The sequence below is a fragment of the Spermophilus citellus genome (assembly GCF_964194105.1).
Source record: "Spermophilus citellus genome assembly, chromosome: 9".
NCBI classification, from domain to species: domain Eukaryota; kingdom Metazoa; phylum Chordata; class Mammalia; order Rodentia; family Sciuridae; genus Spermophilus; species Spermophilus citellus.
Genome location: NC_138191.1, coordinates 104,152,203 through 104,165,114, shown reverse-complemented (window position 1 = coordinate 104,165,114; position 12,912 = coordinate 104,152,203). Strand labels below are relative to the sequence as shown.

General features: G+C 47.8%; 2 protein-coding genes across 15 annotated transcripts in view; one reads left to right on the top strand and one right to left on the bottom strand.

The window, feature by feature from the left end:
• MAST2 (microtubule associated serine/threonine kinase 2) overlaps positions 1–4,702 on the top strand; it is a 181,433-nt gene extending 176,731 nt beyond the window's left edge. For 6 of the 12 annotated variants that reach the window (XM_081307163.1, XM_081307167.1, XM_081307159.1 and 3 more), the window contains 7 exons: positions 182–465; positions 563–757; positions 1,399–1,625; positions 1,835–1,957; positions 2,394–2,530; positions 2,659–2,852; positions 3,146–4,702. In XM_081307163.1, the coding sequence (XP_081163289.1) occupies positions 182–465; positions 563–757; positions 1,399–1,625; positions 1,835–1,957; positions 2,394–2,530; positions 2,659–2,852; positions 3,146–4,647 (2,662 nt within the window). In that variant the 3' untranslated portion in view covers positions 4,648–4,702. The remainder of the gene's footprint in view (positions 1–181; positions 466–562; positions 758–1,398; positions 1,626–1,834; positions 1,958–2,393; positions 2,531–2,658; positions 2,853–3,145) is intronic. The other 6 variants (XM_081307162.1, XM_081307166.1, XM_081307168.1 and 3 more) reach the window with 3 other exon arrangements.
• A 136-nt stretch (positions 4,703–4,838) lies between these two features.
• The window catches only part of LOC308656285 (phosphatidylinositol 3-kinase regulatory subunit gamma), an 83,745-nt gene continuing 75,671 nt past the window's right edge, over positions 4,839–12,912 (bottom strand). For all 3 annotated transcript variants that reach the window (XM_081307223.1, XM_081307224.1, XM_081307225.1), the window contains exon 11: positions 4,839–12,751. In XM_081307223.1, the coding sequence (XP_081163349.1) occupies positions 12,553–12,751 (199 nt within the window). In that variant the 3' untranslated portion in view covers positions 4,839–12,552. The remainder of the gene's footprint in view (positions 12,752–12,912) is intronic.

Below are 12,912 nucleotides of genomic sequence, written 5' to 3'. Positions count from 1 at the left end.
GAGAGATTCAGATGCTGGGGAGGTGTGCTTGTGGGGGGTAAGGTGGCATTCTCAAGGCAACCCTGGTGGAATGTCTGAGGAGAAAAGTTCTGTGACTGTAGCTCTGTGTGCCCCTAAGGAAGCCTTGGCGTGAGGAGGGAGACTGCTTGGGTCATCTCACCCCAGGCCTTATGTCTCATAGATTACGGAAGCGGCTGTCGGTGTCTGAGTCGTCTCACACAGAGAGTGACTCAAGCCCTCCAATGACAGTGCGACGCCGTTGCTCAGGCCTCCTGGATGTGCCTCGCTTCCCTGAAGGCCATGAGGAGGTCAGCAGCACCCCCAGGAGGCAACAGCAGGAGGGTATATGGCTTCTGACACCCTCTTCTGGAGAGGGGGCATCTGGGCCTGTCCCTGAAAGGCCTGTGGAGCGGCGACTAAAGCTGGATGAGGAGCCTCTCGGCCAGAGTGGTGCTTCCAGCTCAGGTGTGGCAGTGTGTGGTCAAAGGGCCTCGGCTGGGAGGACACTACAGGTAGGGAGGCTCAGCTGTATTGTGGGTCTCATTGTTCATTTGGCCCATAGCCATGGAGACCCGAAGCCGCGGGACCCCACAGCTGGCTGAGGGAGCCACAGCCAAGGCCATCAGCGACCTGGCTGTGCGTAGAGCTCGCCACCGGCTGCTCTCTGGGGATTCTATAGAGAAGCGGACCACTCGCCCTGTCAACAAAGTGATCAAGTCTGCCTCAGCCACAGCCCTTTCCCTCCTCATTCCTACAGGTGAGACCCCTAAAGAGCTGGGGTAAAACCCATAGAAAGGGCCTTAGAATCTCTGTAGGCCTGCAGCAGGGGTACAGGCGGCAGGTGTGTGTGTGTGTGTGTGTGTGTGAACCTCTGAGAAACTGTATGTCCCTTTGTTATGAAAATGAAAGTCTCCAAAGGTGTGCATTGGTGTCTGGAGTTGTGTGTGTGTGTGTGAGGGCAGGACAGCACAGTGTGACAAGTGTAGGTTTTAAGGCAAAGATCTAATATTCAAATCGCGGCTTCATCACGAAAGGCTCTTGGCCTTGGGAAGTTTTTAATCCTTCTAAGCTTCAAGTCCTTCATTAAAAAATGTGGATAATAATAATGGCTAGCTTGTAGGATAATTGCAATGTTTAAATATGTATGAAGAGTTTATGTAGTCCCCAACACATGCATAAATGCCGGTCCCCATCACCTGCACCCCCACCTCAGACCTGGGAAACTGAGCGGGTGAGAGGGCTTTGTGGGTCACGGGTTATGGGGAAGATACACCTGGGCTCAGGCTCTGTCCATGACTGGGGCTAGGCAGCAATCAGTAGACTGGAAAGGGCGCCAGGCTGGGACCATGGCCAGGCCAAGGCCTTTGGCCCACTAAGCCCTGGCTTCTCCTTCTCCAGAACACCACACCTGCTCTCCATTGGCCAGTCCCATGTCCCCACACTCCCAGTCGTCCAACCCGTCATCCAGAGACTCTTCTCCAAGCAGGGACTTCTTGCCAGCCCTTGGCAGCTTGAGGCCTCCCATCATCATCCACCGAGCTGGAAAGAAGTATGGCTTCACCCTGCGGGCCATTCGTGTCTACATGGGTGACTCAGATGTCTACACTGTGCACCACATGGTGTGGGTATGTCTGGCCATCTAAACTTGTTGTCTCAGCTCCATCACTCCTCCGCTTTCCCCTCAGTGGAGCCTGTTTGTCCTTTCTTCTGTCACTGCCCATGCTATCCACAGGGGTCAAAGGGTGATGGTAAATGGGGTCGCAGCTTAATGATCAGAATAAGCCCTACACTTCCTGCCCAAGCTTCAGACTAAAGATGCTCTTTCCTGAGACAGCATGTGGAGGATGGAGGTCCAGCCAGTGAGGCCGGGCTTCGTCAGGGTGACCTTATCACCCATGTCAACGGGGAGCCTGTGCATGGGCTGGTGCACACAGAGGTGGTGGAGCTGATCCTAAAGGTTAGTGCTGGGAATGCTGCCCACTGTAGCCCCTGAACAACCCTAGTCTTGTTAGTCTGGACTGGCCAGAGAGGAGTGGGAGGGTTGAACACACATAGCACAGATTCCAGGGTCACAGAGAACTTGGGTGGCACAGCAGAGAGTTTTCTCCAGAAAGCAACAGCCTCATTAGCCAAGGCCCAGATTCTTCTGAGCTGTGGGTAGGACTGGCTAACAGGGCAAGGGAGCTTCTTCTCTGTCTTCCCGTCCCCAAACCACTCTGGACACCAATGGAAGCCATTTCCTAATCTGTGAGAGGGAAGACAGGCCTTATTCAGACATGTTGGCACAGGAGCAAAAACTGGAGCTGTGGTACAGCCATATGCAGGGGTAGGGACAGGAGCAAGAATATGGCTACTATCTTAGCCTAGACCTCATGCTTTGCTTTGCTCCCCAGAGTGGAAACAAGGTGGCTATTTCAACAACTCCCCTGGAGAACACATCCATTAAAGTGGGACCAGCTCGAAAAGGCAGCTACAAGGCCAAGATGGCCCGAAGGAGCAAGAGGAACCGGGGCAAGGATGGGCAAGAAAGGTGAGCCAGTTAGTCAGAGGTCTGCTATGGGCACTTGGGTACTGGCAATATGTCGGGTGGCTTGACCCCAGGCCTAGAGTGTGTTGTGCTCCATGCACCGACTTGGCCTTGGACCCTTATTGTTACAGCAGAAAAAGAAGTTCCCTGTTCCGGAAGATCACTAAGCAGGCCTCCCTGCTGCACACCAGCCGCAGCCTTTCTTCCCTTAACCGCTCCTTGTCGTCGGGGGAGAGTGGGCCAGGCTCTCCCACACACAGCCACAGCCTTTCTCCCCGATCTCCCACTCAGGGCTACCGGGTGACCCCTGATACAGTGCACTCAGGTACAAAGGGCTCTCTGCAGGTAGAGACCACCCATTGGGAAATAGGAAGTGCCTTGGCCCTCTGCTCCCCGCATGTCCCACTCTCAGAATCCCTTTCAGCTCATGTCTAAAGATTCAGCAGTCTTGGGAGGAATTGATGGGGAAGGGAGTGACTTTATTTCTGTAGTCTGGGTACTGGTTCTTTGGTAGGGGAACATGGACAATCCTGGGACATCCCAGTGAGCCCTCCCTTGCCCCTTGGTCACTTCTTACAGATAACATTTATCCACCTTTGTCTCTCTGTTTGTACAAAGTAGGGGGGAATTCATCGCAGAGCAGCTCCCCCAGCTCCAGCGTGCCCAGTTCTCCAGCTGGCTCTGGGCACACACGGCCCAGCTCCCTACATGGTCTGGCACCCAAGCTCCAACGCCAGTACCGCTCTCCACGGCGCAAGTCAGCAGGCAGTATCCCACTATCTCCGCTGGCCCACACCCCTTCACCACCACCAGCAGCTTCACCTCAGCGTTCCCCATCGCCCCTGTCTGGTCATGGAGCCCAGGCCTTTCCCACCAAACTTCACTTGTCACCTCCACTAGGCAGGCAACTCTCACGGCCCAAAAGTGCAGAGCCACCCCGCTCCCCACTGCTTAAGCGGGTGCAGTCAGCGGAGAAACTGGCAGCTGCACTGGCTGCTTCTGAGAAGAAGCGAGCTCCTTCTCACAAGCATGGTCTTGACCTGCCCCACTGTGAGCTAAAGAAGGAGCTGCCACCCAGGGAAGCCAGCCCACTGGAGGTAGTTGGGACCAGGGCTGTGCTCTCTGGGAAAGGGGCACTGCCAGGGAAGGGAGTGCTACAGCCTGCTCCTTCATGGGCCCTAGGGACCCTTCGGCAGGACCGAGCTGAACGACGAGAGTCACTGCAAAAGCAAGAAGCTATCCATGAGGTAGACTCCTCAGAGGATGACACCGATGAGGAACCTGAGAACAGCCAGGGTGCACAGGCATCCAACCCAGAAGTGAGCCAGAATCCACCCACCAGAGGAACAGGAGAGGGTGGGGAAGAGGACACCTTCTTGCCCAGGGACTCAAGAAACCAGGGTCTGGTGGTCCCAGGCCTATTGACAGGGGTCATATTAGGGCCTCCCAGAATAGAAGGTGCTAGTGTTCCCCAGAGGCGGCTTGGGAGTCCACACGCCTTTGAGGAGGCTATCACCTCCTCCTCACCAGGCCCCAGCCTGTGTAGGTCTGGACCCTCAGACCCTACCCCCGCTGAAGGCTGCCGGAAGGCCCAGCACCTCCACGCCCAGGCATTAACAGCACTTTGTCCCAGCTCATCAGGACTCATCTCTGCTGCTGCCTCCACCTCTGGGAAGTCAGGTACATGGTCCTGGAATTTCCTTATTGAGGACCCAGACAGGGTATCCCCAGGCAGAAAGACAACAGTGGAAGGTGGGCTATCCAACCCCCAAGATTTGGAAACTACAGCTCCAGTCCACCCTAAGAACCCATCTCCCAGACAGGAGAGGAAGTCAAAGCCACCCAGTGCCCCTGGGCTGGCCCATACACCATGTGAGGTTCCCAGCCAAAGTTGGCTGTGGGAGTCTGAATGTGCAGAAGTAGAGAAAGAAGAACCACCCCTGAGCATCACCAAAGTGCCTGATGCCTCAGGTGACAGAAGGCAGGACGTTCCATGCAGAGGCTGTCCTCTTACCCAGGAGCCTGGGCCCAGCCTGCTTTGGAGGAGCCGAGGACCAGGGAGCAACCCAAAGCATCAGGATTCCACATTAGCACCAGATGAGGTTTTAAAACAAACATAGCAGTTGTTTGCTATTTCTTGCACCAGACCTGTGTAATACACGCTCTTGGAAACACCTTTGTGTTTTGCATGCTTCTTTCCTTCAGTCATCACACTCGTAACTGTCGGTCTAGGTCCTGTGTTGCTGCTGGGAATATAACTGTGACTAAGACAGTTTCCACCCTCTTGGGAGGAACACACTATCTAGCTTCGCTTCTCAGAGACCATCTGGGTTCAAACATGAAGAACAGGTGAATAGGTAGTTTTGCTGAGTATGGTAGAGGGAGGGCTGTCAAAAGTGCAGCATATACAATATACCTGGTATGTTCAAGGAACCAAAGATAATTCAAAATGGAAATGGGTATGGCAAATTAAACAAGGTATGGCAAATTAAGCAAGACCATATCTAATGGTCTTCCATTGTGTAGGTGATACAGAACTAAACCAAAGAAGATCATGTGGCAATTAATATTCCTACTAATGGATAATAAAGCTTGGGCTTTCCTGCCCGAGGTAGATCTGGGATTGAACCTAGGTCTCCCTTGGCTATACAGCCCACATTCACCTTACTCAGAGTGTGTCTTAGCCAGTAAATGAGGAGGAGAAAAGGTACTAGTAGGTAAGGAGTTTAACTTTGAATGTTTTGGTTTTAAGGTTTGGTTTGGGGTTTCCCCATCCCTTTTTTATATTTTATTTAGAGACAGGGTCTCATTGAGTTGCTTAGGACTTTGCTAAGTTGCTGAGGCTGGCTTTGAATTCATGATCCTCCTGCCTCAGCCTCCCAAGCCACTAGGATTACAGGCATACGCCACTGCACCTGGTTACTTTGGATGTATTGAATTTGAGCTATTTCTGGGTCACCCAGAAGGTAATTGGATGCACAGATCTGGAACTCAGGAGGAAAATCTACACTAGGTAGAAATGAGCCAACAGCGTATCAACAATTAGTGTTCCTGAATCAACAATTCAGGAACACTGGTATTTAAGGCAAAGAAGGGAGACTCAGAATAGCAACCAGAAGAGGAATCATAAAATCCAAGAGAAGAGTTTCAAAATGGAATAGTTACTTGATAAAATGGTGAGTGGTCAGGTGAGATGAAAATAGAAAACTGCCTGTTCGGTGGTTAAGTCCTTAGTATTTGTAGCCAGCAAACCCTTCCTGGGATGTTTGTCAGGTATGCCCCAGCAGTAAAGGTGGACATTGCTGTGTGCATTCTTCTTTGAGTAGAGCTATACTTTGTGAGTAGTGCAGAAGAAAAGGAAAGATGTATGTTGGTGTAGGGGGAGTCAGGAGATGGCATCACAGGGCAGGGAGTGGGGCTTGGTGGAGTTATCAACGCTAGGGGTGCCTCCATGCCAAACCATCGTGCACTGACATTGTGCTGAATGTCCCACAATCCAATGCCTAGGTCTCAAGGAGAGGGGTCAGGAAACTGGGAGACAGAATACTACCTTTGAGTCAATGGCTAGAGGGTTGCCTCCTGTACTCTGCAGCCCTTTGTCATCCTGCATGGGGAAGGTGGTGGCCACCAGAGGGCGTGCTCTATCCACCTGCAGGGACATTTTAGCCTTCTGGTCCTCTTGATTTCACTTTCTTCTTCCTTCAGTTATTTATAGACAGCAAATCATGGGCTGCCTGCACTGGGCATTGGGAAGACAGGTTGCAGGATCCAGGAGGACGGCTTGGGAGATGAGTGCCCCACATAGGTCAGGATCTGGTCAGAAGCACCATACCATAAATATAGGTGAAGCAGATGGAAGGAAGCAGATTTTGCAGTTTCAAGAGAACTGCCTTCTTATGGGTTTTGAAATAAAAATGGGAAGAAGCCCTAGGACACCAAGCATTGTGTAGTGCAAATGCATAGGGTACATGCCTCAAGTGCCAATGGTGCTGTCCTTGAAAAACACTGAATTATCCCAAGGGGAGTGAGGAAATTCTGAGAGGCAACTTCAAATTTATGTTTTATGAAGATCACTCTGGCTACAATACAGTCAGGCTTGCATTGAGCAGATAGGCCAGAGAGAGCATGATGCAGTGACCCATATAGTGGTCTGAACTAGGATAGCAACAGTAAAGAGAAAACCTTAATCTGAGGAAGGAGGAAAAGCATGGGAAGATGGACACAGATTTAGGGCCGACAGGAAAGAAATGGTTATTTAAAGCTCTACGGGGATTTCCCAGAGAATGTGCAGAATGAGAAGCCCCAAAACTCTGGGATTAGCTGGGAGGATGGAGCCACTGAAAAGAGAAACATGTGAGAAATGAGGTTTGCAACATTACAAAATCCATTTTATAGACTTACATTTTGTAATGTAGCAGTGTACAGTGACAGGCACCTGCAATCCCAGCTGAGGCTGAGGCACGAGAATCACTTGAGCCCAAGAGTTCAGAGCCAGCCCAAGCAATGCAGCAAAAGAAAAAAAAAAATTGTGATTTGCCCTAGGAACAATTGAAAGTTACTTATAATGTTTTATACAGGTTCAGGTTTGTAGTTTAAAAAGATAACTGGTCGCCATAATGAGAATGAATTTGAGGGGGCAAGAATGGAGGAGGGGATACCTTCTAGGGATTAGGCTCTGTAGCAAAGCAATGAATTTAGAGAATTGATGGTTTCACTGGTGTTTAGAAGGTAAAATTAATAAGGGTTGGCAGAGGGTTTTATAGATATGGAACAAGTCTATCAAAGATGTTGACTACAGCTGGGGTTGTAGCTCAGTGGTAGAGTGCTCACCTAGCATGTGTGAGGTACTGGATTCGATCCTCAGCACCACATAAAAATAAGTAAATGAAGGTACTGTGTCCATCTACAAAAAAAAAAAAAAAAAAAAGATGTTGACTACATTTCTGGCTTATGCCAAAATGAACCCAATTTCCATTCAGCGAAATATGAAACAATGGAAGAAACCAGGATCAGAAGGTGACCCTGCACATTCAGTCTCTGGCAGGAGAAATAGATGCAATTGGCCTAAAGATGGTGGGTGGATTCATGGATGTGGAGAAAATGGTTAGGTAAAAAGGCTTATATGAGAGGAAGGCTGGAGGAACATCAGAAAAACTAGGCGAATGAATTGTTATGAAGTCAATGAAAGAGCTTTCCATGAAGAACAGTCAACAGAAATGGATACTGAAGACATCGAAGTCGGCAGTTTCAGGTAGTGGAACCTGTACTAAAATGCTTCAGGTGAGGAAATAAACACATTTAGGCAGGTCTTTCAAAAGGTGTGGCTTTGAGGGGTGGGGAAAATAAGGAAAAGGATATGGGATTGAGTAGGGATTGAGGACATATAGAATGAGATAACCAAACAATAATGAAAAAAAATGGTAATTCATCATGGGAGCCAGGAATGGTGACACAATTATAAGCTTGTAACCACAGCTACATGTAAGAAAGTTCCCTGAGAATGTGAGAGAAAAATAGAATCCAAAATATGTGCTGAGGAGATAGGCTTTTGTTGGAAGATATCTTTGTGATTAAAGGTGGGACTGAGAGGACTTTTTAGGGTGTTTGTAGGTCTGGTGGTAGGACGAGAAGGGAATTCATAGCCAACCATGTGTTTTCTCTGGAGTAAACTAAGTTTGAAGTGCCTATGGGCCCCTCTAGTTCCCAGTGGAATGACCAGATAGATGGCAGGTAGAAGTCGAAAGACAGGATAGGCAGGAGATAAGAAAGGAATTTTGAGTGTCCTCAGCACACTCAAAATATTTTCCCCACCTCTTAAATTTAGGTTTAAGGGAACTCATCCACGCCTTGTATGTATAAAGTGTATAGAGGGGAGGAAGGACACGTGCAGTCACTTAGAACAACAGACCATTCCCTGCTCAATCTGATTTTGTAATTGATGTATAATTGGGTGAGGCCTGAGACACATGGATGAGAACTACAACATACTGTGTGACAAGATACATTGTCATGTTTGCTGATTATATTCCTAGCACATAGGAACCTTAACAAAGTGCCTTGAAGTATAGTGACAATTGCCTAGGAAAACAAAATGATAAGACCCTAAGACAATCCATTTACCCTGCCCCCAGAGAAGAAGGTGAAAACACTTCTTTCTAGGCAGAAATATGTGATGAGCTTATTAGAAGGGGAGGAAATGGCCCTCAGATATAATTTTCTCAGTATCTGGATGGACAGGACTCATGGTAATGCCAGTTAGGGTCTTCCTCTTCAGGGGAGGAAAGGAACACCTTGTGACCTCCAGTTCAGCCTCAGGACTGATCTTTTGGTGTTTATTAGAAGGACTGGGAGTGTCACTGGTTTTTCAACACCCTAGTCCTCTTACCTTGCCCTTGCCCCACCCCCTGCCCCAGCCCCAGCCCACCCTTCCATAGCATCAAGACAAAAAGGTGCTTTATTGCAATGTCTTTATTGCATTACTGCAGCAAGTTGGCCAGACTATCCCCTCTTGGGGAAGGTAAAAAACAAAAGCCACAAAATTGTCTTCCTCACCTTCCCCCCACCCTCACCCACAACTGCACAGCAATGTCTGAACACATTTGGTGACAAGAACAATTTGCAAAAGTGGTCTAGGAACTACATTATGAATTGTCCCAACACAAGACACATAGTTGGCTTCCTTGTGAATCAGATTTTTTTACGTAAACTACATGAATTTTGACTACATCAAAGACAACAGAATAGGCTTTTCACAAGTAACAACAGGGCACCAAAGTCACATGCTGGAATCTGTAAGGAAATAAGGTTGGTTGTCACAAGTGGCTGGAGCTAAAGCAAGGCTGAACAGTTGTCAGCTGGGGGGCCAGGCAGGTCTCTTCTGGACCCTCTGGTTTCTGTGGCCATTGAAACCTCACAGAGGCCTACGATGGGGTCTTAATGGGCAGCAGAGATCAACCTAGAAACCAGGAACTGCCCAAATGTAATTCTTGACTCACTCAATAGAATGCATAGGGCTAGTTTCCTTTCAGCAAGAAGAAGAGACCCAAAGAAGATACCAAATTGGTTCTCAGAGCTTCTTCAGGGTATATGAGGTCTAAAGTAAATGGGAAAGCCCATCAAGTCCTGGGAGAAGGAAGAGTAGAGGTGTTAGGAGGTCTTTATCCTTGGCCAGATCAATGATAAGGACACAGGCAATCTATCCAGGCCTGAACCATGGCCAAGGTTTGGCATCTAGCCAGGTAGAGAGCCTTGTTCAGTGATGAAAGCTCCACCTGGAAAAAAGGTAGGCCTTGGACCTGTGTCCAGCCAGCCCCAAGCTGCCTTCATGTTGGTGGCTGGTTTATCTAGCCAGGAGAATAATGGGCCCCACTGGTCTTGGTTTGTCTCTGCCTCCGTGAGAATGCAGTTAAGATGCTGAGAGAAAATCTCAGGGCCCAGGTCACAAGACAGGACACAGAACTATACTCATATGAAAAAGGCCAAGACCTGCTCCCCAGCCATGGAGTGAGCTTGCCCCGCCACACACACTGGGGTCACTATTTAGCAGAACGGACCATATGCCATTTATGCTGGCTCAGAATCAAGCAAATCATGTGGCAACTGGTCAGAAAAAAAAAAAAAACCTTAAAATTTCTCAAATGATCCTTGATTTCAGATCTCACAAAACAATGAATTTAAGAATGAGAAAAGGAAAAAAGGGGGGACAGGGAGGAATGTAGGAATGAAAAACAGCAGTCCTCCACAGTCAACCCAAGTGTAGATAGTAAGATAGTGCTCTGCTCTCATGCTGCACACTCTCAACATCTGACCAACAGGGTACAAACTACCCTGATACATTGTTCAACACTACAGATGTGTGTATCCTATCCCATTTTGGTTCATTGTAAGAGACATTCAGAACACATTAAATTTTAGTACCTGATAGGAGGGATTCCTTGCACCCAATCTTGAGCATGTAACTACTTGAGCAGGTTCAACACCAGATGCAAAGCCACCCTGGGGTGACCACCAGCAATTAGCCTCCTATTACTCAGTAAACCTTTCAGCAAGATTTCAATCTGGCAGTTTGGGGAAAGGATGTGCTAGCTATCAGTTAAGGACTTAAGTGATGGTGGAGGGATTTCACTTGTCTCTATCTCAACCCAATCCTTAAAGTGTAATGTAAACAAGGAAAAGCCAAAAAGATATGCCCTTTCCTTCCTATCCTCATTGTTAGTAACTCTGGAAGTCTTTCCAAAAACTTTTAATCTATGTCTGTCTACATAATACTAGTCCATTCTAGATATTGTCACCAAGATAATGCTCAGGGAAAGTAATATTTGTTTTTCAGCCCCAAAACTAGAGCTTTCCTAGCTATAAGCCTTAGGAACCAAGATCCAGGTACTAGCTCAACCAGGATGCCTGACTGCAAAGCTCTGGACTCAAAACAGCTGACTCACACTAAGCCCACTATGGTTCCAGGATTGGCTCAGAGGCAACTGGACTCTATTTGTCAAATGAATGCTGACTGGAGAGTGTGGGGCAAAATGGAGGCAGAAGTTGATGCCTGCCCTCCACTCAGCTTGCCTAGCTTCACTCAGCTGGAAGGCTTAAGCCACATGGAGCAGAAGATTCCTGGCCTAAGATTACAGCCACTGGAGCATGAGGGCAGACTGTGCACATTGCCCTAATGGCAGGATCATAAAAAAGGCAAAGACAAAAGCTTCCAGATGGCTTCTACTAACAGTCTAAACTCCAAGCCATCTTCTCCCTGCAAAAGCTTCAAAACCACTATATGGAAGCACATGTGTAATGTGGCGTGACCCTCACCCTGGACACCAGGGCCTCTGGGTCTAATTTACTGAGGTGTCCCTGACCACAATCTGATTCCCCTCCTTAGCCAAGTAGGCTCCCGAGCCCTACCAAAGCAAAGGAGGGGTAGATGAAAGGAAATTAAATCATTTATAGTATTTTTGCAGGGCCTTTAAACTTGGGGAAGCACACGTAAGAATGTTGTTCTATATCATTATTTGGTATATCAAGCCATCTAAAAGCACTGGATTGCACCTTTTCTTTACTCATACAAACAAATTACAAAGGTTTCAAACAACAGATCATTCTTTAGGCTAGGGAAACACCACACAAGCACCAACTTTGTTTTATGATTCAAAGCTCACTATCCCCACAAAAAGAATGCTATTTCTCATCTGAGAAATAAGGGCAGGGCAGAAGGAAATACATCAACCAGTTTTAGTGTTTGCTAAAACTCACATTTCTAGTTTTCTTATTTTCAAGTTTTGGTACAGAAGTATGCATTTAGCTACTAGTGCCACTTTCTCTCCTTAGATCTTAGTCTGGCAACAAACATTGTTTTGCTGGTGTCTGAACATAAATGCTTCTTTAGAGGGAGGAGATAGTGAGACGCTGAAGCCTAAATTATGTCGGTAAAAAATAAAGTACCTTCAGTTGAAGGAGTTTTTTACCCCTTGCTTAGATTCTTTAAATGAAATCCCAAACCTCCCTACTTTGCTTTGGTTGTCTTTTTTTTTTTTAAACCAAATCCCATCCTACCACAGAACCAAAACAGTCATCTTTTGGGGGAGAAGAGAAACTGCTAAAGCAAATCTGAACTCCCAAAAGAGCCATGTCTCTGCTGCATTCTCAGAGTTGAAGAACAAAAGAGGACATGGACTCTTCAGATGTTTCCAAGTACGACTTCCACCCTCTACCCCATCAAGCCTAGTGTTTCTGTAGAGGGTGCCTGGCTAAACAAAAATAAAAACCCCAATGAAATAGACTTTCCAAAACAACATCTGCTTCCAGGTTAGTATGTCAGTGCAGCAGCACAGCTGAGTCCCAGAGACCCCAGGCCCCTGATTCCCCCCATCCTGGCCAGCTACTGCTCGGCCTCTCCACTTCCACTTCACATTCACAGATTCACTTCTTGTGCAAAACAAGCAGTCTACGTAGAAAGAATGCCCTCATCATAGTCTAATAAAAACTGTAGAAAAAAATGCTAGAGAGCAACCTTTCTTCCCACTCCCTCTTTATCTGCAGAGTGAAGGCATCTGTGCATGAACAGGATAGGCAAGCCTAACGTTGAGGGAGTCATTGTGCTGAATCAGGGATGTCTGCTGGTAATGGAGCACCAGCTCCTTCAGTGAGCTGTACAGGTTGTAGGGCTCTGCAAAGCCATATCCCCGAGCAGTGCTGTAGATCACACAGTGTTTCACTTCCCCATCGGCACTGCAAAGAGACACCAGAGAAAAATGTTAAGGCAGTTCACGAAAAAGGGACAATGAATGGTCAGAAGTCTGAGAGCAATTGTTATGTAAAGGAGGAGACCCATAAGTGTTTTGTCAATCAGACAAAGCTTGTAAGATTGTGTTCTCCTCACCCTCTTATAG